The sequence below is a fragment of the Rhinopithecus bieti genome, unplaced genomic scaffold (assembly GCF_001698545.2).
Source record: "Rhinopithecus bieti isolate Rb0 unplaced genomic scaffold, ASM169854v2 scaffold_19663, whole genome shotgun sequence".
In the NCBI taxonomy this organism is placed as follows: Eukaryota; Metazoa; Chordata; class Mammalia; order Primates; family Cercopithecidae; genus Rhinopithecus; species Rhinopithecus bieti.
Window position 1 is genome coordinate 316,958 of NW_016809524.1, and position 23,613 is coordinate 340,570.

The following is a 23,613-nucleotide window of genomic DNA, read 5'->3' on the forward strand; positions in this document are numbered from 1 at the left end:
CTTCTAGGGTTTTTTAAATCATTTTGAACATTTGTTTTAGGCTACTAAAGCATTTTGCTCAACTGAAATTTCACCCAATATAGGTGGAAGTGAATCCTCGGTAAGGAAACCTCACCTGAGGTGTCTTGAGGCCCCAGCTGCCTAGCCCCAACCTGGGGTTCCTGCAGATGCAGCTTAAAAACTGATGATCTATATGATAACTTCTCATTTAAATCATTTCTGATGTTTTCTTTGCCTAGAAACTGTCAAGTTACTTCTTACCTTGTGCCCTCTGTTTAAAAAAAAAAAAAATCTGTCTAAAATCCTTTTAAATTTCTCCTCAGCCCTCCGAGATAAACAAGCAACCTTGGAAATCTATGGGTAAAGAGTATACTGGACGCAGCATGTCTTGATCCTCCAGAATCTATCTCTCTGTTGCAGAAGCCACGGTGTTTGTTTTTCCATGGCATGTATGACTCCTGTCTGTGTTGCAATGCATTTTGACCTTGTAATCCAATACATACAGGCTAGTGAACATGGCAAGCTGCCTAAGGAGAATGAGATGCTTGGTGACAGTATCAACTGTCCTTCAAGCTCAATCTCACCTTGGGGCTGAAATCCAAACTGACCCAATCCCAAAGTTCTGGGAGTTAGAGATCCTTGCTGTATCCTACTCCTGGCACAGTACAGGCTCTAGTCCTAGAGAATTCATAATAATAACAATAATAAGAGTTGACATTCTAGCATTCTGTGGGCTAGGTTACCTAAGCTGTAGTAGATCTCTCTTGTTTTCACTGGCTGAACACTCATTACCCTACCCTGGTACCAGTTTCTGTATCAGCTAGAATTTTGTAGTTGCAAGCAACAGATTATTCCCTCTTATTTCATTACATCTTCAGCTCTATGAAGTACATAGTGTTATTATCCTCAATTTTAAAAATGACAAAATTGAGCATCAACTAACTAAAAATGACCTGCCCAAGGCCACACAGCCAGTAAGTGGTGGAACTAGGGCTCAAACCTACATTTCTCTGATGTCAGATCTGCATTATTTTAACCACTCCAAATTCCGATACATTAGTGTTGGTGCATTAGGAAGACCTGTGTGGTGAAATGGAAATGGACAAATTAGTATTATAGGTCATGGTGATTATTTGAACAAACCCAGGGCAGGATGAATGGTGAAAAAGGTACCTGTTCTCAGCCATAAGCACAAAGAGAAAGGTCAACATGTCAGTACAGTTCAGTGCCATTCAATGGTCATTTATACTCCAGCACTTCCCAGGGGAACTGACATTGAGCCAGCTTTTGCAAAGGCAAGCAGGAGTTTTCTAGGCGAAGGTGTAGGAAGGATGTTTCTGGCATTAGGGATGGTATGGACAAAAGCTCTCATTCTGTCCTGCAACACAGTTGTGCTGAGCAGTTTCTGTGGGCTACAGTGAAATGGGCCTGGGGGACCCCAAGAGAAACAGGCATAAGGCTGATGGAACCTGTCATGCTCCAGTCCTCTGTGCTGGACAGTAGGAAACATAGATGACCCACATAAAGTTCTTGTCCTCAGGTAGCTTACAGTCAAGCAACGTGAACATACATAACTTAAATTTTTGCTAGGAACCACAAGGTGTACGAATTGAAATGTCACAATTTGGGAGGAAACTAGCAAGGGGTGGGCATACCTTTCCCTCTGCATTTCTAGCAAAGAATATAGAAACTTCTTTCTAAGGAACTCCAGTTTCTGGGCACCTGCTATGCACCAGGCACTGCATGTACCATGCCCACAACACACAAGTAACTCATAGACCGTTGTTAAATGCTGCCATTTGGCAGATTAGAAAACCAAGGCTCAGCGAGCCTGTGGAACTTGCTCAAAATCAAACAGCAAGAAAGTGGCAAGGATCAGAGAGAAACTACTGTAAACACCTCTCTGAAAACAGCTTTCCTTGTAGCCGTCTCTTGGCTTTCCTTCTTAAATCGTATTTACTTTTAAGATTCAATCTTTCGATGCCCTCTGAAGTGGACCTCCCCTGGTTCCCCGAAGATCAAATCAAATAACTGGCTGTAATAAATCATTGTATGGGAATCAGAATTTGGTTAACTAAATGTTCTGCACATTTGAGATGCCTCATGGCATACAAGGACAAGCAGACTTAAGAGAATCAAAATACAATTAAATAGACTTCATATACATATGTGCGTGCACAAGCATGCACACACACAATCCCAACCCTGCGTTCCCCCCGCCAACCAGCAAGTGGAGTGTCAGTTTAATTCATTCATGATTCCGGTGGCATCCCAGGTTCCTACATGGCCCCAGGGTGCTGATTCTTGTCAGTTACCTTTCCATTACAGCTGTCTAAAAGAAGGGCTGGTGTGTTAAGAGTGCTCATTGATGGAACTTCAGATAAACTGCCTCTTAGAAAGGCGTGTGTATGTTTAAAATGAAAAATGTGTTTCTTACAAATGTCCTGTGAAAGCACTGAGGCTTTGTGAAATGGTTTGCTGGTCCATTCAAATGCAGTGAGTGTGTTTTCATGCCACATCGTTTTTGTCAGAATAAAAAGGTAAATCCAATTAAAACTGATTGGGTTGTATCATCCAGGTCGTTCTCCAGTTTGCCGCCTGCCTTTGTAGAAGGAGGTACTGTCCCCTGGTGTCCCCAGCATACTTTTTGTAGCCTCACCTGAATGTCCGTGCTTCAATTCACCTGCTATCTCACTTCATATCACAGGGACCTACCTATATGTCTGCCTCCCCCAGTGTTCTTTGCGTTCCTTGAGGACAGGTGCCCCAACCATCTTACCCACTCCTGTCCCAGGCGTTTGTCACAAGGCCTGACCTATTGAAGAAGTGGAAGTCATATTTTTCCCAGGAGACCAAACAGTGTTTGCAAAGTCTTAGAGTTATGAAAGAACACAGAACATTTAGAAAACTTCAAGTAATTCCAAAGATTGAGTAGGCAGTGCCGGGTCACAAACAACCTTGCATGCCTTGCCAAGGGTTGAGGACATTGTTCTACAGATGATGGAGAGCTGCTGAAGGTATTGAGTCAAAGGGTGACATGGTCAGACTCATGTTTTAGGAAGATTCTGCAGCTGCTTCCTGGAGGATGGGGTAGACAGGAGCCTGGAGGTCGGGCCAGCATTTTATCCAGTTCACTTTTCCTCAGTTGCTCATGGTGGCTGGAATTATGCCTATGGAATCCAAGAAAAAATATGCGCTTTAGCATTTTTCATACCTTTCCCCCCATATCTTAGCAAAATAAGTCTCTCTGTAAATTTGGACTGCTTTTTAAACTTTTTTTAAAAAGAAAAAAAAATAACGTCAAGTTTTATTTTAGATTCAGTGGGTACGTGTGCAGGTTTGCTCCAGGGTTATACTGTGTGATGCTGAGGTTTGGGGCATGAAGGCCCCCATTACCCAGGTAAGTGAGCATTGTACCCACTAGGTTATTTTTCAGCCTTTGCCCTCCTCTTCTCCCTTCTCTAGTAGTCTCCAGTATTTGTTCCCATTTTCATGTCCATGAGAACCCAATTTTTAGCTCCCACTTATAAGTGAGAACATGTGGTATTTAGCTTTCTGCTCCTCTGTTAATTCACTTAGGACAATGGCCTCCATTTGCATCCATGTTGCAGCAAAGGACATGATTTTGTTCTTTTGATGGCTGCACGGTGTTCCTTGGTGTATGTGTACCGCATCTTCCTTATTCAGTTCACCATTGACGGGCACCTAGATCGATCCCACGTCTTTACTATTGTTAATACTGCTTCAGTGAACATACAAATGCATGTTCTTTGACTACATTTGAATCAGGGATTTGTCCTTTTTACAGTTCTTTTGCTCTTGTCTCTTTTTGGATGAGTCCTGAACTTGGCCTTTATTCACTGTTGCTCTCCAATCCTGGACTTCCCTGATTGTTCCAGTAGGTGAGAAGATGCCGTCAATAAGGTCCTTGCATAAACTCTCTGGTGTGTGGAGGAGAGAGCAGTGGCAGTGTCTCCTCCTCCCCTAAATAAGCCCTGGGGAAGGATGGGTTAGAATCCATTCACAAGATGGAAGGATGGGTTAGAATCCATTCACAAGATGGAAGTGAGAGGTGACAATGTGTTACCAGCCCTCATTCTCAGCGCCTCCTTGGCCTCGGCATCCCCTCTGGTGGTGCTTGAGGAGCCCTTCAGCCCACCACGGCACCGTGGGAGCCCCTCTCTGGGCTGGCTGAGGCCGGAGCTGCCTCCCTCTGCTTGTAGGGATGTGTGGAGGGAGAGGCGCAGGCGGGAACCGGGACTGCGAGCGGTGCTCGCGGGCCAGTGCGAGTGCCAGCAGGCATGGGTGCAGGCTCCGCGGGCCCGCACACGGAGTGGCCGGCTGGCGCTCACTGCCCAGGGTAGTGAGAGGCTTTGCACCCGGGCCAGCAGCTGCGGAGGTTGCACCAGGTCCCCCAGCAGTGCTGGCCCGCTGGCGCTGCACTCAAATTCTCGCTGGGCTTTAGCTGCCTCCCGGCAGGGGCAGGGCTCGGGACCTGCAGCCCACCATGTTTGAGCTCCTCCCGCTGCGGTGGGCTTCCGCGTGGCTGCCTGCCAAGTGGCACCTGGTCCCACCAACAGCCCAAGGGCTGAGGAGTACAGGTGCCGCTCGGGACTGGCAGGCAGCTCTGCCTGCAGCCCAGGTGCAGGATCCACTGGGTGAAGCCAGCTGGGCTCCTGAACCAGATGGGGACTTGGAGAACTTTTATATCTAACAGGAGGATTGTATGTGTACCAGTCAGCACTCTGTGTCAAGCTAACCTAGTGGAGACTTGGAGGACTAGCACTCTGTGACTCTGTGTCTAGCTCAAGGATTGTAAATGCACCAATCAGCACTCTGTGTCTAGCTCAGGGTTTGTAAATACACCAATCAGCACTCTGTGTCTAGCTCAGGGTTTGTGAATACACCAATTGGTACTCTGTATCTGGCTAACTCTGTATCTAGCTAACTAGCACTCTGTGACTGTGTGTCTAGCTCAAGGATTGTAAACGCACCAATCAGAACTCTGTCAAAACGGACCAATCAGCTCTCTGTAAAATAGACCAATCAGCAGGATGTGGATGGGGTCAGATAAGGGAATAAAAGCAGGCTGCAGGCGCTAGCCAGCGGCAACTGGCTCCAGTCCCTTTCATTCTGTGGAAGCTTTGTTCTTTCACTCATTGCAATAAATTTTGCTGCTGATGACTCTTTGGGTCCACGCTGCCTTTATGAGCTGTAACACCGCCAAGGTCTGCAGCTTCACTCCTGAAGCCAGCGAGACCACGAACACACCGGGAAGAAGGAACAACTCCAGACGCTGCCTTTAAGAGCTGTAACACTCACCACGAAGGTCTGCAGCTTCACTCCTGACAATGAGACCACGAACCCACCAGAAGGAAAAAGCTCCAGACACATCTGAACGTCTGAAGGAAGAAATTCCAGACACACCATCCTTAAGAACTGTAACACCACGAGGGTCCATGGCTTCATTTTTGAAGTCAATGAGACCAAGAACCTACCAATTCCGGACACAGAAGGATGGGTTAGAATCCATTCACGAGATGGAAGGGTGGGTTAGAATCCATTCATGAGATGGAAGTGTGGATTAGAATCCATTCACGAGATGGAAGTATGGGTTAGAATCCATTCACGAGATGGAAGGCAGGGAGAGGAGGAAACTTGCTGGACTTCAGATTTTACAGGAGCACAGGAAATACACACACACGCTGGACAGAGGTTCTACCTGTGTCAACTCCTGTTGTGCAACTTACACTCAACAAAAGTCCCCTGGAAGGGAAGTGGAAGGCTTCAGAAGGCAGCTGCAGTTTCCTGTTTGTTTCCGGCCTCTGTGTCTACAGAAATGGATCACATTCCTGAAGCTTATTCACCACGGGGAAAGCGGGATTGATAAGAGCTCAGGCTCTGGCCCTTGGGCACTGAGGTCTGCATCTCCCCTCCACCACTCGTAAGACCTGGCACAAGCCGTGAAAGCTCTTCCAGTCCTAGTTTGTTCATCCGCAAATGAGTACCTCCTGGATGGGTTATTGTAAAATTAAAGAAGGACGAACCCTTAATACTTGATGAGCAACAAAGGGAAATCTTTCTGCAATTGTTATTATAAAGCATTTTCTCATGAGTACCCTGACTCTGGGATTCCTTCCCCGATATCACTCGCAGTTCATTGGGCAAAGACATAGGAAGGAGCATTCCTGGCAGAGGGTGTGGAATGGACAGAGATGTGGATACAGAAGTGGATGATAGGCCAGGCACAAGGCCTCATGCCTGTGGTCCCAGCACTTTGGAGGCTGAGGTGGGCAGATCATCTGAGCAGTATCTGTAATAGGGAGAAAATGGAAATGACGTAAGTGTTCATCACTAGGGCATTGGCTATGCCTTTTTTTTTTTTTTTTTTTTTTTTTTGAGGTGAAGCTTCACTCTTGTCACCCAGGCTGGAGTGCAGTGGCGCAGTCTCAGCTCACTGCAACCTCCGCCTCCCAGGTTCAAACAATTCTCGTGCCTCAGCCTCCCAATTAGCTGGGATACAGACGCCCACCACCATGCCTGGCTAATTTTTTTGTATTTTTAGTAGAGATGGGGTGTCACCATGTTGGCCAGGATGGTGTCAATCTCTTGACTTCGTGATCTGCCTACCTCAGCCACACAAGGTGCTGAGATTACGCCACCGCGCCTGGCCGGCTATGCCCATTCTATAAGATCCTGTGCAACCGTTAAAAGGATGAAGTCGGCCTCTATGTGCTGATGAGTCACAGAAGTGGCATATGTCATTACACAAAAATCCATGTACATACATGTTCCCATTTATATAATAACAAATGGATATAAATGTAATGGCATCTACCTCTTAGGGTGGTCATGAGGATTAAGTGAGTTAATAGATGCAAATACCACAGAGTAGGCACTCAAGTGTTAGATGATGATGTTGCTATTGCTGGTATTTCAGTCTTTACCTTGCTGTGATCTAAGCTTTCATCATGATTTTAAAAGCATAGGAAAGGGTTACAATAGACCCTGCCGTGATCTTGTTTTCTATACATTGGGTTCATCACAGTAAGGTGAGCTTTTTGCCTCTGTGGAGTGGACAGTTCTCCTGTGGTCATGCAGCCCTCAATGGAGCCATGTGCCTGGGGTCATCAACTCATCTTCATTTGCTCAGGACCATCCAGTTTTAAAACTAAAAGTCCTGTGTCATGGGAACTCCCTCAGTCCTGGGCAAACCAGGAGAGTTGACCCCTTCCATGTGTGCCCCTGGCAGCCCAGTTGATTTAGGAAGTATACAGACATGTGGTTGTTAATGCTTTTAATATGTAACAGGGAAAAAATAACATACAAGTGGTACATCAGAATGGAATATTATTCAGCCTTAAAAAGGAAAGAAATTCTAAGATACGATACAATATGGATGAGCCTTGAGGACATGGTGCTAGTTAAATAAGTCAGCCACCAAAACACAAATCCTGTACAATTCCATATATGTCACTTACCTAGAATAGTTTAAATAGTAGAGAGGAAGTAGAATGGGGGTTGCCAGGGGCTATAAAAAAAAAAAAAGAGAGATAGATAATTATTATTTAACAGAGAGTGTCAGTTTTGCAAGATGAAGAGTTCTGGAGATGGATATTGGTGATGGTTGCACAACAGTGTCAATCCATCTAGTACCAGTGAACTGTACTCTGAAAACTGGTTAAGATGGTCTACAGACATACCACCCCGAACGCACCCTACCTCGTCTGATCTCAGAAAAATGATGAAGATGGCAAGACTCTCCAAAAAAAAAAAAAAGTACATCAAATATCATAAACATTGGTGCATAAGATGAAGCTAAAGTGGTATTTAAATTAAATATACATATAAAATAACTTAAAGATTATGGATACACTAGAAGCAGAAGTTGGGGAAACGCTGTTGTAGTCTCTTCTCAGCTCAGATTGAAAGCGCCTCAACCCTCAACCTCCTCAACTTACCTGATTTCACAGTCCCTCATGCAACACCATAGTCTTTCCTTTTTTTTTCTTTTTTTTTTTTTTTGAGACGGAGTTTCGCTCTTCTTGTCCAGGCTGGAGTACAGTGGTGCGATTTTGGCTCACTGCAACCTCCACCTCCCTGGTTCAAGCAATTCTCCGGCATCAGCCTTCCAAGTAGCTGGGATTAGAGGTGCATGCCGCCACACCCAGCTAATTTTTGTATTTTTTACTAGAGACGGGGTTTCACCATGTTGGGCAGGCTGGTCTCGAACTCCTGACTGCAAATGATCCACCCGCCTCGGCCTCCCAAAGTGCTGGGATTACAGCCGTGCCCGGCCTCCCCATAGTCTTTCATGTGCATTTCTGCCTCACAGTGGCTGGTTCATTGCAGTCCAGGAGGAATAATTCCAGTGTCCCCCGGACTCTGTGCACACTTGGCAGCATCAGAGGTTTGAAATCCTGAATCCTGACATTTACAAAATCCTGCATGTAATTTTGGCTTTAGTCCTGTCGCCTCCACCATTGGACTGTGGGCACCTCTGGCAGGGTCCTTGACAGTATCCTGCAGTGGGGAAGGGGTTCTGGGGCACGAGTGCCAGGTGAGCACCAGGAGCCCGGAGAGGTGCAGTTGGTTTTGTGTCCTCCTTCCTAGTGGAAGCTGAGCAGGCTTCATCTCTTGTCACATGCCACCAGCAAACAGGCATTGCTTGCTTGCCTCTGTGTGCCCAGAGCACCTTTTCCATACAGCATGGGCTCCTGGGCGCTATGGGAACCTGAGAACTCTGCCCTCTCTTCCTTCATAACTTAACGTCCAGAGCTGTTATATAGATAAGACATACACAATGGTACCATGGCCCTCTGGGAGCCAGTCCCTAAGTCTGACACCAGCTGGGCAGGGGCCTTGGACATCTCTTAAACTATGCTCTGCAGAACGTTCCATGGGTCTTATGCACAGAAAGCCTTCCAAGTTCAAATCAGGTTGGGTCTTTACACTGTTTTCCACAGTTCAAGGTGTCTTAAGCTTCTGATGTTCAAGATGGTAATAATAATGCTATTATATAACAGCTGACATTTATCGTGGGCTTACTGTATGCTGAGTACTATGGCACAGGTATTAGGTGTATTGTTTTTATTTAATACTCTCAACACCTAAGGCTTATTGAAATGAAAGTAATTCGTTCATAGTCCGGGCTCTCCAGAAGAAACCGTGAGGAGCAGATAAAGATGGAAAGTAGAGAATTAACTACCGATAGTCATACTTGACTTAGAGCAATGCTTCTGAAACTTTAAAGGGCATATGCATCATCTGGAATCTTGTTTAAAAACACACTTTTGCTCAGTAGGTATTGGTTGAGGCCTGAAGTAGGGCATTTCTAATAGCAGTGGGCTGCAGACCAGGCTATGAAGAGGAAGACATTATCGCACCTGTATTTTTTTTCTTCTGCACTTGAAGTGGAATACATTCTTTCATTCATTCACTCACTCATTCATTCACTATCATTTGTAAAGGCAGTCTCATAGTAGAGAACACAAGCTGTGACATTTGTACCCAGGTTCCAGTTCTGGTTCTGCACTTCATTAAATGGATGATTTCTCTGAGTCTTGGTTGCCCGTCTGTAAAATGAGAGTGAAATTCCTTTTGTTGTTGTTGTTGTTGTTGTTGTTGTTGTGAGACAGAGTGTCACTCTTTCACCCAGGCTGCAGTGGAGTAGAGCGATCTGGGTTCACTGCAACGTCCACTTCCCAAGTTCAAGCAGTTCTTCAGCCTCAGCCTCCCGAGTAGCTAGGACTACAGCTGTGCCAGCCCACATCTGGCTAGTTTGTTTGTGTTTTTAGTAGAGATGGGGTTTCACCATGTTGGCCAGTCTGGTCTCGACCTTCTGACCTCAAGTGACCCATGTGCCTTGGCCTCCCCAACTGCTGGAGTTACAGGCATAAGCTACCACACCCAGCCGAAATTTACATTTTTTAGCATCGTTGTGAATATCAAATGCAATAAAATGTGGCAAAAGTCTTTCCCATGGCCTTAGGGCATGGTGCACATTTAGTAAATGGCTGTGACTTGGGAGATTATTTTATTACTCATTTTTTTATTCATTTCCAACAAGATTCTCATGGCTCCCAGTAAGTTTATTTTAATATTTATTTCTTACTTATTTCAGCAGAGACTTCCCAGTGACTCCAATGGTGGTAGCAATGGGCCCCAGTTATCCTCAGGAAGCAGAGGAACTGGCATAGACCAAGAGACATGATTTCTAATCATTTCAGCAAAAAGTAGGAGGAAATTGATGACGAGACAGATACAAGGGATGAACTGTGGGAACCATTTGGCAAATGACTCCACCAGGAAAGGGAAGTGAGAAATGTGCGTGAGTGGAAGAGAGAGAGAGAGAGAGAGAGTGAGAAACTGGAACGGGGTAAAATGTCAACAGATCGCAAGCTGTTAATTATCTGGAGAGAACTAAATATTATGTAGGCAATTATCGACAGGCGTCTGAAAGCAACAATAGGAGAATTTGGTCCTCAGCCAAGTTCCATCTCCCTTTTGAGAAGGACTGGGGGGATGGGCTTTAGCATTCAGAGCAGGCATTTCACACAGAGGGAGAGCAAGGGGCCCGGGCCCCTAGGAAAGGGGGTAGGCAGGGGTCCCCCCCCCCCCCGCCCCACCCTTCCAGACAATCCATCAGGATCCTTTGCCAAGCACGCAACGCTTGGCTTTGAAAGGCGGCTTTGCCCAAAAGCTCTGGGCCTGGAAACCTCAGCCCCCTCCTCATCCACCCTCCCTCCCCTAAGATGTCATCTTTTGAGACGATTTCATGTGGAAGCATCGCTAAGTAAATTCGCTAAATGCCTATTCATCCCCGTCAGATGGGGACTCGGTGAAGCGGTAAATGTGAAAATGGCCCCAGCTCACAGCCCTGAAAGGCGCTTTCTGGGGTTGCCAAATGGAACTGCAGCCACTGACCCTGGGAGGCCTGAGGCTTCACGAGAAGGGGGCCCAGGAGCCCCGGCTCAGCCCCTTCAATCCTCCCACTAAGGGTGCCTGAGAGGCCTTATTTATTATTCCAACTGCCGGGGACTCATTCAGAGGTTAACTTGTCCTGTATTCATCAGGACAACAATAATGAACTGTCGCAGAGAGTGGTGAGGGGGTTGGTAAATAAGAGCTGTTAAAACGCAGAGTTAGAATGGGCCTCTTTATGGTTTGGAGAGAAACATGGCTTAAATTTTTTTTGTAGGCCGGTTTAGTTTCCACCTCTCCCAGCGACTTATTAAAGAGGCCCTGTCCCCACAAGCTACAGGTAACAGAGTCGGAGGCACCAGTGGACTTTACCTTGGCATGCACGATGGGGTTTAACCACGCGGGAGATGCACCATTGTGTGGCCACGTGGGGTTAGCCCTTTGCGAGCATCCCTGGGTTCACCTCTGTGCCCATCATCAACGTTTAGCTTTCCGTGTGTGTGCCGTATTCAACTCCCTGCAGACACATGGCGCCTGCCGCTGCTAGAATGGCTGGTTCTGAATTGGTGTTTATTTCAGTAATAGGATGGGACATGAGCAGCGCTCATTTTCACTGCAGCGTCTCTTAACTGCTTTGTGCCCCCTCCGCTGGAATTATGAGTTGGTCAACATGAGTCATCCAATGAGAGAACAGGGGCTTGGAGTGGCGAGACTGCGGAGGTGCAGGGAAATGAAGGAGTGGGTGAGCAGTAGGGGCAGCTCAGACCAAACCGTTGGGAGGCAGATAGAGCAAGTGCGTGCATCGATTGTACACCTACTGTGTGCCCTTAAAATCCACCCAGTTGTCCATTCAGTATATAGGCATGATGGACCTACTAGGTGCTGGGCATGTTTAATTCTCAACCTAGGTGCCTTCCGAGCAAGCTACCATTCAGTGAGGTTAAATGACATCCTTGGACACACAGCTGACTCAGTCATGGCGCTGGGATCTGTCCCCAGATCTTTCTCTTTCTGCCCAAGCATTGCTTTCTAGGGCACTGTCCTGCTTCTTAAAGGTCTAGCTTCTATTATAAACCCAGAGATTTTTTTTTTTTTTTTAATCTTTCTGCCCTCTTTTCTGTTCCTCTCATTTAAAACAATAGTTAACGCTTTCTTTCAAAGTAAAAGTTCCGAAGCAGAGAAGGCTGGTGATAAAGGAGCTGTCACATCAGCACCATTTACCTGTTTGGGTTTATTCAGCAGAAGAGGCGACTGCGTTTCTGGCAGATGGAGACCCGTGTGACTGCCTTTTAAAATACTGTCACAGCTGTATGCGCAGGCTGATTAGCTGTGACTACACTGCTAGTGCCGAGATTGATGGCGATAAATTTGGGATAACAATGCTGGGAACGATGTCTCTCATTTGTATTGCACTTCATATTTTTTAAAGCTCTCTCATTCAGTAGCCCGTGGTTATCGAGGACTTGGTATCCATCCATTCATTGATGCATTCATTGCGCAAAGTGCATTTGAAGGAGTCAGTTTGAACACACATCACTTTGATTCATTTATTTATTCAACAAACATTAATATAGCTCCTACTGTATGCCAGTGTTGAACAAATCCAGCTGGGCTCTGTCCTCATGGAGCTTACATTCTAATGTAAGCAAGGTCAATGCTTTCAAGTGGTTATACAATAGTGAATTATTATAAACAGAGTGATGTAATAAAGGTGGGGAGAGAGGGGGAGGCAGGTACTACTTTAGGTTAAGGGGTCGGAAAAGGTCTCTCTGAAGAGGTGGTATTTGAAAGGAGACCTGACGACAAGACCAAGCCAGCAATACTGGGAGAGATTTCCCAGGCAAACAAATGCAAAGGTCCTGAGGTTGCTGTGTGTTTAGCTTTGGGCTACACACTGATGACTTGCTGTTGCCAAGCCCAATGCCATGCACTGGAGATTCCCAAACATGTAGAGCACTCCACTTGCCCTCAAAGAGTCTCCAGCATATTGGAGTATAGAGGAGAGAAATGCACAGACAGCCCCTTTTAACATAGTGTGATAGGAGTCAGTGACGGTGACATAAAAATGGCAATATAAAGAGGATGCCTTATCAGCCCGTGTGCAAGTGATCAGAGAAGGTGCTTCGAGCAGACTGACATAATCGGTGAAACTTGGTTTTTTGACGAAGATAGTACCCACGGTCTCTGACCTGACTCTCCTCTTGGTTTGTTTCCACAGGACAAATGACCAGTTGGTGGCGTTTCTCTCCCGATACCGAGATATGAATTTCTTGAAGTCACACGGCCGGGACAATGCAAGGTAGCACCTCAACCCCCTAACCCTCGTGCAAAATGGAAGCGAAGACCTGAGCGATTATTTGGGGAATTGTCTAGGCTGGTTTCACGCAACCACAGAAAAGTTGAGGGTGGGAGAAAGGCTTGGCACCAGCTGTCCTTGGCCGTGTCTGCGTGGGATCTGAAGTAGTCCCTCCCGTCAGCCAAGGACAAAGATAACCATAGATGTTTCTCATGGTGTCACAGCCCTTTTGGTTATTTGCCCTCAAAGACTTCCACGAGTCCAGTATCTTGTTGCAGTAACCCTTTCAGTAGGGCATCCACAGTTAATTCCCATTTTATTGATGGGAAGACTGAGGCCCATAATATAAGCAGTGTCCCCAGATTGTTCATTCAGCGAGTCATTCAGATACTTACCAAGCATGGGCATGGGCCAATCGCTGTTCTAGCCGCAAACAAGACCAAGTCCTTCCTCTCAGGGAATTGACCTTGCAGTGGAAAAGAGTGTCATAGCAGCATGGACTTCAACCCAGGGGTCCTCATCCCAGCCCCACGTCCTCCTCACTCCCTCACTGGTGCCCAACACATCAGCAGGGGTTGGAGGCACCCGGAACCCCAACCCAGATCCCTCACACCTCTCATGCTTAAAATGAACAGTCAAAAAAATAGCATCTCTATAGTTCAGCATTGAGCTGAGCCCAAGTCTCCATGACCATCCATCAGCTGGAAGGGATAGGGTCTTGAGTGCCCCCTGTAGGTGACATCACATGATGGGATTCCCCATTCCAATAGAAACCGTTAAAGACCGGGCACAGTGGCTTATGCCTGTAATCCCAGCACTGTGGGAGGCCGAGGCGGGCAGATCACCAGGTCAGAAGTTCGAGACCGGCCTGACCAACATGGTGAAACCCTGTCTCTACTAAAAATACAAAAATTAGCCAGGTGTGGTGGCAGGCGCCTGTAATCCCAGCTACTCAGGAGGCTGAGACAGGAGAATCTCTTGAACCTGGGAGGCGGAGGTTGCGATGAACCAAGATCGCACCATTGTACTCCACCTTGGGTGACAGAGCGAGACTCTGTCTCAAAAAAAAAAAAAAAAACATTGAAAACCAGTCCAGGGTGACTCTGACATCCTGGGGTCTTGGTCTAGCATTGAACTTGGCAGTGCTTGGGATAATTTCAGCTTGTTAACATGCATGGTTTAGCTCTCAGAGTGTTTTGTTTCATCTTGTTTTCATTCAGGTGCTTTGTTTGAAAATTAATAGCCCTATTTAAAAACAGCAGTATTTCCTATGAAAATCCAGATTTCTAACCAGTCTTAAAAAATCTGAAGGTTGATTAAGTCTGTGCCTGAATTTTCTCATGGCAGTTATTTCCTGGATCTTAGGTCGCTCAGTCCTCACCTGTCCCCGTTCCCCAACCCGGCCCCCAACCACATCTCTGTTTGTAATCTCTGCTTTAAATCTCTGCCGTTGCTGGTGGGAGTGTTGTTTTGGCTGACTGTGTGACTCAGTTTACCCAGTTATCCACAGCAGGGGAGGAACAAAAGCAAGCAGGTAGCTCCATCTCCTGAGCTTTTAAGAAGTAATCCGGCTGCGTGCGGTGGCTCATGCCTGTAATCCCAGCACTTTGGGAGGCCGAGGTGGGCGGATCACCTGAGGTCTGGAGTTCGAGACCAGCCTGGCCGACATGATGAAACCCCATTTCTACTAAAAATACAAAAATTAGCCAGGTGTGGTGGTGCACACCTATGATCGCAGCTACTTGGGAGGCTGAGGCACAAGAATTGCTTGAACCTGGGAGTCGGAGGTTGCAGTGAGCAGAGATAGCACCACTGCACTCCAGCCTGGGCAACACAGCGAGACTCTGTCTCAAAAAAAAAAAGTAACCCTAGAATCCTTGTGTTGTATCATTTTTCTAAATTGAAACTTTGATTTCATTCTGCTATTTATGGATTGTTCCTGCCCTACTCATAGCCTACCTTCTTTACATTAAAAAGGAGGCCCCTTTCTGCAACACCTGAACTCGAAGATACTCTGGTTGAAGATGCTCTGGAAATTAGCACAGATTAGTTTACTACGTTCAGGCCACTAAGTAGAGAGGCCTGGCTAGATAAGTCGGAAGAATCACAGCCACTCTGTATTGTGTTCCTACTAAGTGGGCCCTTTTTGTATAGGATCCAAATTTATTTTCACAGCCACTCAATGCAGCTATAAGAATTATTCTCCCCATTTGTCAAGCTTCTGGAGTTTACTTGATTTTTCTGAAGATCACGCACTGGTTAAATGCTGGAATTTGAACCCAAGTTTTTCTGGCCCCATAGCCACAGGAGCAAGGTAGGGCTGGGCAAGGATTCCATGGAGGTAATTAGTTGTCAGAAGTGGCTCAGATATTGGTGTTCCCCACCCTCAGGTAGAGAAGGAAAAACCCTTTTTCTTCTCCGGATAGCAGCTAATAGGTGATTTGTGCAAACAAAGTTGCATCTCAATAAAGGGTCCCATTGTAAATGTATTAACTTGTCTGTGAATTAAGTTGTTTCAGCCTAGTCAGGATTTATTCTCTGTGCACTGTTTGTCAGGCACTGTGATAGGAGCTGAGTATAGCACAAGTTAAAAGCAGAGACTGCGAGGTTACACCTTCTGGTTTGGAATTCGGATCTACCGTGTCGCATTGAATGAATGACTTCACCTCTCTGAGCTGGTTTCATGATATTAAATGAAAATATTACTAGACCTATACTCATTTGGTCATTGTGAGGATTAAATGAGATGCTACATGTGTAGCGTTTGGCATAGTAAATGTCTATGATGATAGTGATGTCAATGATTATGTCATTGTTATGATGAGCATAGAACTAAATTGTTGCTGGGAGGAGAAAGAAACAGATGGAGAATGGGCCTGAATTGTGCCTCTAGGTGCCTGAGTACATTTTGTATAATTGATGTGCATCCATAATTGACAGGTGGTACCCACATGTTGCGGGACAGCATAAAGAAATCTCAGGCTAAGGAAACGTTACTTACTCCTCCCTCCAAGACCCTAAACCCAAAGGTCTCTTGACAGAATAGCTCACAAGTTCCAACTCTTGAGCATGAGTTCCCAGCTGGGATTTTCTCATTTATAGGAAGTTAGGGCAGTAGTTTAGCATTAATTTAATAGTAAAACAAGCCAACGTCCCATTCACTGCCACTTTCCTCTTTGTTAGCTGTGGCCTCACCTGCTGCATGAATAAACCTACCTGTAGCCCATCATCCGTGGTCCCTCCCAAGTGACCAGAGGTGGGCATGGCTCGGCTCACGTTTCTTCACTGGTGGTATGTTAGGGAGAACTCTTTTGGTGGGAAATGACAGAAACCCAGCTCAAACTACTTTAAGGGTAAAGAACATTACCAGATCAAGTAACTAAAACATTAGGGCTGACTTCAGGTATGGCTAAATCAAGCCACGCAAATTATATCATCAAGCCCAGACTCTCTATTAGTTCTGTTTTTCTGTGTGTTCTTTTAATTTTCTGGCACTGAGTGGGGATTATTGGCAATATATTAGCCTCCTTTTATAGATAAGGGAACTGACACTCAAAAAGGTGAAGTTACTTGGTCAAACTCACAGCACTCGTGCCCAAGTGAGTGTTCAGGGAGTCCAAGCTCATAATTCTCATGTGATGAAGCCTCTCTGTGTTCTAGGTCTGCTTTCTTCCAACGCACTGGTGACTTGGAGACAGCTACTCTGCTTCTCTTGACTTCATTTTCTCCCTTTGAAAAACAAGGGGGTTGAATGAGAAGGTCTCCAAATTTCCTTCCCGTTCTGATATTTCATGTGTCTGGACCAGCCCTGGTAAAAGAAGAAGTGACAGGCAGAGATCTTGAAAGACAGAGAGATGGCGAGGAACAAAAGCAAGCAGTGAAATACAGAATAGGCCACAGGGTGCCTCGGTTTTTAATTCCACGTAGCTCCTAATAGCAGTGTTGACCTTCTGTCTTCATCTGCAGCCTTGAGCAACCAATTTGGACTTCTGGCTCCCACTGTGAAGAGATGGCATAAAGGCAAACTAGTATTCTAATAGCTGCCAAATTGGTCCTGATTGTTTCTATTATTAAATGAAGGGGAGAGTTGTGTTCACTGTTCCTCCTTGCTTTCCTCCAAAAGTAAAGTCTCTAGATAGATTGCAAGACAGGTAGCACAACTGTCATTTTCCCAGGCAGCCTCAGCAGGGCTTGCAGAAGCAGGTGCCCGCACATTTACTCTCAGCCTGAATAATCAGGTCTTTGGAAACGTCCCTGCAAGTCTCTGGCCTTGGCTCAGGGAGCATCAGAGAAGTTTTTCAAATCTCTGAAACCTGTTCAAGTCTCAGTGTGTGGGGACAGGACTCTTCTAGGGAGCTGGAAAGTGAAAATTGGAGTTTCTCTGGGACTTTTCCTTCCCTGGTTGATCTAATTTCTCCACCTCATCCAGGGTCACCAGGGCACCTATGTTAGCCCTGGGACACAGTGTGTGAAGTGCAAGAGTGTAGATGCTGTAATCCAGCCGCCTGGGTCGAAATGCCAGCTCTTCTAGACCACAGCCGTGGGACGTCAGCAAATGGCTTTGACTGGCCATGCCTCTATTTCTCCGTCTTTATAAAATTCAAATAATGATAATGGGAATGGGGAGATGGAGCATCCTCAATGACCACGGGAAGACCCCGAGCTGGGAGCATTCCAGTACATTTTCTCATTTCACCCTCATTTAGCAGGTGTTACCCCATTTCAGAATTGAATACAGCTGAGATTGGAGAGTCGCTTTACCTTACTCAAGGCCCTACAGCTAGTGAAAGACAGAGCTGAGATGGAACCTAGTTCCGTCTGACTTTAAGGCCTAGGTTCTTGTATTACTCCATAGTGACTGCATTTGAGAGGACCTGCAGGTTTATGCTCTTGAGGTGTGCAGATGAAAGAAAATCCTGCTGAATGTAAATAGAAATATCTTTTTGCATGGGTAGGGACAGGTCCTTCCCCTACTTTCTAGGGTCTGCCTTTTCTGAAGTGCGTCCATGTGCCACCAGGGACATGGGAGATTCTTTTGGGTCCTTTGTAAGTGGGTATGCTATGAAAGTTAGGTATTGATCTTATGTGTGTCCACAAATTTATAAAATTAGCCATTCTAACCCATGACTTATGGATATTAGGCTTCAAATAAGGCTACATTGAAAGAAAACAGTTGAAGCTATTTAAAGTTGGCTTAGAGGCCGGTGCAGTGGCTCACACCTGTAATCCCAACACCTTCGGAGGCTGATATAGGAGGATTGCTTAAGGCCAGGAGTTTGAGGCTTGCACCACTGCACTGCAGCCTGGGTGACAAAGTGAGATCGTGTCTCTAAAAGTAATAAAGTTGGCTTACAGCGGAATATTCAGGGGCCTCTTGTATAGGATGCTACATAAAGCACATAACATAGCAGTTAAGAATCCAGGCTCTGGAGCCAGACTGTGAAGTTTCACGGGCCAGCTCTAACGCCCACTCACAGTGTGTGACCATGGGTAAGTTAGATGAGTTACTTGTGTATCAGTTTTCTCATCTGGAAGATGGGAATGATGATAATCATACCAATCCCATAGAGTTGTTGCACGAATTAATATATGGAAAAGCCCTTGGGGACAGTTAGTTGTGCCTACTAAGTGGATGATGATCATAATGGTGGTGGTGGTAGTGGTGATAATGATGGTGTTGTTGACAGGAGGAAAATCTTGATGATAATATACACATGATTAAGGTGTTACAAAAATGCTCAATAACTCTTATGTTCAACAACTCTTATGTCCACGGGGGACATGGGAAATTCTTTTGGGCCTTTTGTAAGTGGGCATGTGATGAGAGTTAGGTATTGACCTTACATGTATCGACAGTTTATAAAATTAGCCACTCTAACCCCACGAGTTATGGATATTAAGCTTAAAATAAGGCGAAGCATAGTAAGAGAAACAGCTATCATTTCAAATATAAGAAAGCCAGGCAGGTAGATTCCAGCCCTAGGTCAGAAGTGGTATAGAGAAGTTTCTCTTCTCCAGTCTGAACCCCATCTGCCAGAGGCAGCACTCTCCTATTGGAGGCTGGGGTGGCATCTGAGCTGCCTCCCTAGCTCCCCTTTTCTGACATTGAACTAATCATCAGACCCAAACCTCCTTTGATGTATAAACAAGCAAATGTTTAACCAAAAGTTGGCAAATCAGTCGAGAGCCTGGCCAGGAACCTCCTCCAGGCAAATCCGCTTTCGGGAGGCCCTTTGGTGCCAGCTTGCTTATTGAGAGAAGAGCTCTCTTTTTGGCTAACTTGTAGCTCCATGATTGATGCGAGGAGATAATTAATATCTCATCTCCAATAGGGAAAGCAGATTGCATTTCTCTTTTGCTTTCCTTAAACCCAACCGATGCGTTCATGACTGTTTGCATGTTCACTTTATTTAATCCAATTATAGCAGCCACGTCAAAATAAAGTCTGGCAGTATGTAGGCACCCACACAAAACTGCACACGCATACCTCCCTGGGCCTCAGCCTGTGTTTTTAGGTCATCTTTAGAACTTTTCTTCCTTCCAAACAAAACACAAAGAAGTTAGACAAAAGACTACAGGGCAAGTACACTCCCAGTGTCATCTCTGAAAGGTAGAGTATGATTTTTATTTTCTTCTTTGCATTTTGTTATGTTCCAAGCCATCTATGAAGGCTATGCCTTCCTTTTATAATCAGGAAAAAAGGCAGTAAACAATGTTTTTAAAAATACATGAAATGTGGAAAACCAATTAGCCCTCAACAGACCTTTAGACTCTTCGCAGTGCAAGCTGATTCAGAGACGTGAGCCCTGTGAAGAATGTGAGCCACCAAGCACAGGTACTCCAGCCTCAGGACTCAGGCCACTGACTCGGCATTTCCACTTGAGCTTCTTTTTCTTCCCTCCTTGAATGTCAAACCTAAGTCAGCTTTCTCCACATAGGGCAGCAATAATAACTGGTACATGTGCCACTGATTGTCGTAAGCACCTCACAGATATTCACTCTTCCTACAATGACCCCATGACGTAAGTGCGATCATTCTCATGCCCATTTTCCAGATTAAATAACACACAGCTTATAGGTGGCAACACAGACTTGAAGCCAAGCAGAGTGACTCCAAAGTCGGGGTTCTTTTATTTTCTTTTGAGACAGAGTCTTGCTCCCTCACCCAGGCTGGAGTGCAATCTCAGCTCACTCCATCCTCCACCTCCAAGGTTCAAGCGATTCTCATGCCTCAGTCTCCCAAATAGCTGGGATTATAGGTGCATGCCACCATGCCTAACTAATTTTTGTAGTTTCAGTAGAGGTGGGGTTTCACCATATTGTCCAGGCTGGTCTCAAACTCTTGAGCTCAAGTGATCCGCCTGCCTGGACCTCCCAAAGTGCTGGGATTACAGGCATTAGCCACACGCCCAGCCTGAAGTCAGGGTGCTTAACCACCATGTTGCACTGACTCCCTCAGGGTGCTGACTTTGGAGTTTCCCTCCATATCCAAGCCATGTGGACTTGTGGGTGGTATGTCCCTTCCACCAATTAGATCAAGTCAGCCACTATGAAGAGAGGTTGTGAAGCCGAGGACTTTCCTGTAGCTTCTTTTGTCAGCCACAGGGCCCTTGCACTTTCAATTTTCTGTCACTCATAAAGGCCTTCCCCATAACTCCTTAGAGGACTGATTCCTTCTCTTTGAGCTTGCATGCCACTTGCTCCTCAGTGAAGCCTTCCGCAATGATCTCCAGTAATTAAGTCCCTGTCTCTTTATTTTCTACCATGACCCCCATATTTGTTCCTATATAACATGTAATTGTATATTTGTGTTTCATATTTCTCGATGTCTGCTTACTTATTAGAACCTTGTGGCTAGAGTGTGGAATGCAGAGCCTGACTACTACGGCTTGAATCCCCTCCTTGCCACTCACCAGCTGTGTGGATCTTGGGAAATTTACTTAACCTTTCTGTGTCTCTGTTCCTTTATTTGTAAAATGAGCCCTCATGGGGCTGCAGTGAATTCTAAACAAAAGAATATATATTAAGGGCATAGAACAGAGCCTAGAATGTAGTATATGCTCAATAAATGGTAGCTGTTATTATTTAGGCTTTTTGTCTCACCTAAAAGAGAGAGAAGGGCAGCGGTGATGGCCATCTTATTTAGAACCATTTTCTCAGTGCATAGAGCAGGGCCTGGAATATCAAAGGTGTTCTCTAGTGCTGCTAAAAGAATGAATTCTCCAAGCCTTCTTGATCTTCCAGCTACTGTAGGATAGAGAGGCATGACAGTTGACTCCAGTTCAGACCAAGAAGTGGCACAGCCTACCCTGGGCCTGAGAGAGATGGCTAGCAGGGGCCCTGTGGAACTACCAAACTTCAAAATCAGTGAGCTCAATCCTCGTGAGCTCATCCAGAGCTTGGACAGAATTAGAAGGATGGCCAGGACACTTGTCACTTTCGTGCCACAACCATAGCTATTGCACAACAAAAATGAGGGGCTTCTGTCCTTGGTGCTGAAATATCATTACTCTGCCAGACAAAAGGATTTCTTCTTAGCCGTGGAAGTGTCCTATGTACCCGTCTACCAAATCCCAGAAGAGAGAAGGACAGATAGAAATTCACCTTGATAAAGGAAAAAAACATAAAGCATCATAATGAACATCATGGAGCCCTTACTATGTGCTAAGCACTGTGCTAAGTCCTCCCTGTATACAAGCTCATTTGAATCATCACACCAGCTCTATGAATTAGGTATTATGATCACCATTTCCCCTGTGAGAAACCAAAGTGCCACATGATTAAAGCTGTCCAAGGTTAGTAGAATACACAAGACTTGGGCCAAGTAATCTGGCTCCAGGTCTCAAAATCTTGCCCCTGCATCCCAATAGAATAATATTTAGCTGCGACTTTGTGCCAATAGAGAAAAATCTCAGGCAGGTAAACTGCCCATTCCTCAGAGCCTAGGAAGAGATGTGTGAGCCTGTTCACATAGCTGACTGATTTCATGCATTGTGGGTATGATTTATTCCATGACTTTATTTTTTAACTAAAATCCTTAGGTTGTACTTACGCTGAAAGAGTAAACTAGATTCAATAACAGATTACCAGACAGGAAAACAGAAGAAGGGAGATTTTTATTTTTTCTAGGCAGTGTGACTTTGTTTTTTTTGTTTTTTTTGTTTGTTTGTTTTGTCTTGTTTTGAGACGGAGTCTCGCTCTGTCGCCCAGGCTGGAGTGCAGTGGCCGGATCTCAGCTCACTGCAAGCTCCGCCTCCCGGGTTCCCGCCATTCTCCTGCCTCAGCCTCCGGAGTAGCTGGGACTACAGGCGCCCGCCACCACGCCCGGCTAGTTTTTTGTATTTTTTTAGTAGAGACGGGGTTTCACCGTATTAGCCAGGATGGTCTCGATCTCCTGACCTCGTGATCCGCCCGTCTCGGCCTCCCAAAGTGCTGGGATTACAGGCTTGAGCCACCGCGCCCAGCCTAGGCAGTGTGACTTTGGATGTATCATTTGTACTTTCAGTCTCGGGGTTTTGTTTTTTTTTTTTTTTAATTTGTAGCATTAACTGTATTAGCTGCTTGCGAAGATTCCTTCTTACTCAAACATGCTGTAAACTGGAAGGGCAGAGTTATTCCTTCTAAAATTTAAAGTGGAACAACTTAATTTTGGGATAATTCCACACTTGATGAATATGCCAAGATTGTAGCCAGTGAATTAACTGAATTGAGAAACTTCTTTATCATCCACCTTTTCTGACACTATTTCCAAAAGCCATAGATGTCTTAATTTAACTGACTTCTCCCATGGGGGAGAATCAGGACTCCTTCCCACCCTCTGGTTAACTTTGATGGTCAGCTGAGTAGATTTGGTCCCTGGGATGTCCCAATAGGATGATATTTAGCTGTGACTTTCCCATGGTGTGCTAATAGGTAAAAATATCAGGAAGGTGAACTGCCCCTTCCTCAGAGCCTAGGAAGTAAAGCTGAATGTAAATGATTTTATATCTGACCTCAGGTAGAAGACAGATGTCTTCTAGAGGTCTGGCAGAAAGATTCCTCCAAAGCCAACAATAAGCCCTTTTCTTTTGATTCTCTCTCATTTCTGGGCATTGTCTCTTTCAAGCAGTAGAAAATCACAGATCTGTTGTTTCTATATTTTTGGTGGGACTATGGTGAATTGGGGCATCAAAGATGGCAGAGTTTAAGAGCTTGCAGTGGATCCAGCTAGACCTGCATTTAAATTCAAGACTTCTGGCTGTGTGACCTTGGGAAAGTTATGTAACTTTTCTGAGCTTCAGTTTTCTTTTCTGTTACATGTGTGTTAGAAGGATCCGATACCTAGTTAGTGAATGTCTGTGACTTCCTGATTGCCCAACAGGTGTGGCTGTTACCCTTCCCTTTGTTCACTTATT

At 45.5% G+C, this 23,613-nt stretch overlaps 1 protein-coding gene across 1 annotated transcript in view; it reads left to right on the forward strand.

Moving 5' to 3' along the window:
• XYLT1 (xylosyltransferase 1) overlaps positions 1-23,613 on the forward strand; it is a 369,249-nt gene that overhangs the window by 299,424 nt on the left and 46,212 nt on the right. The window contains exon 6 of the mRNA XM_017889619.1: positions 13,142-13,222. Within this exon, the coding sequence (XP_017745108.1) occupies positions 13,142-13,222 (81 nt within the window). The remainder of the gene's footprint in view (positions 1-13,141; positions 13,223-23,613) is intronic.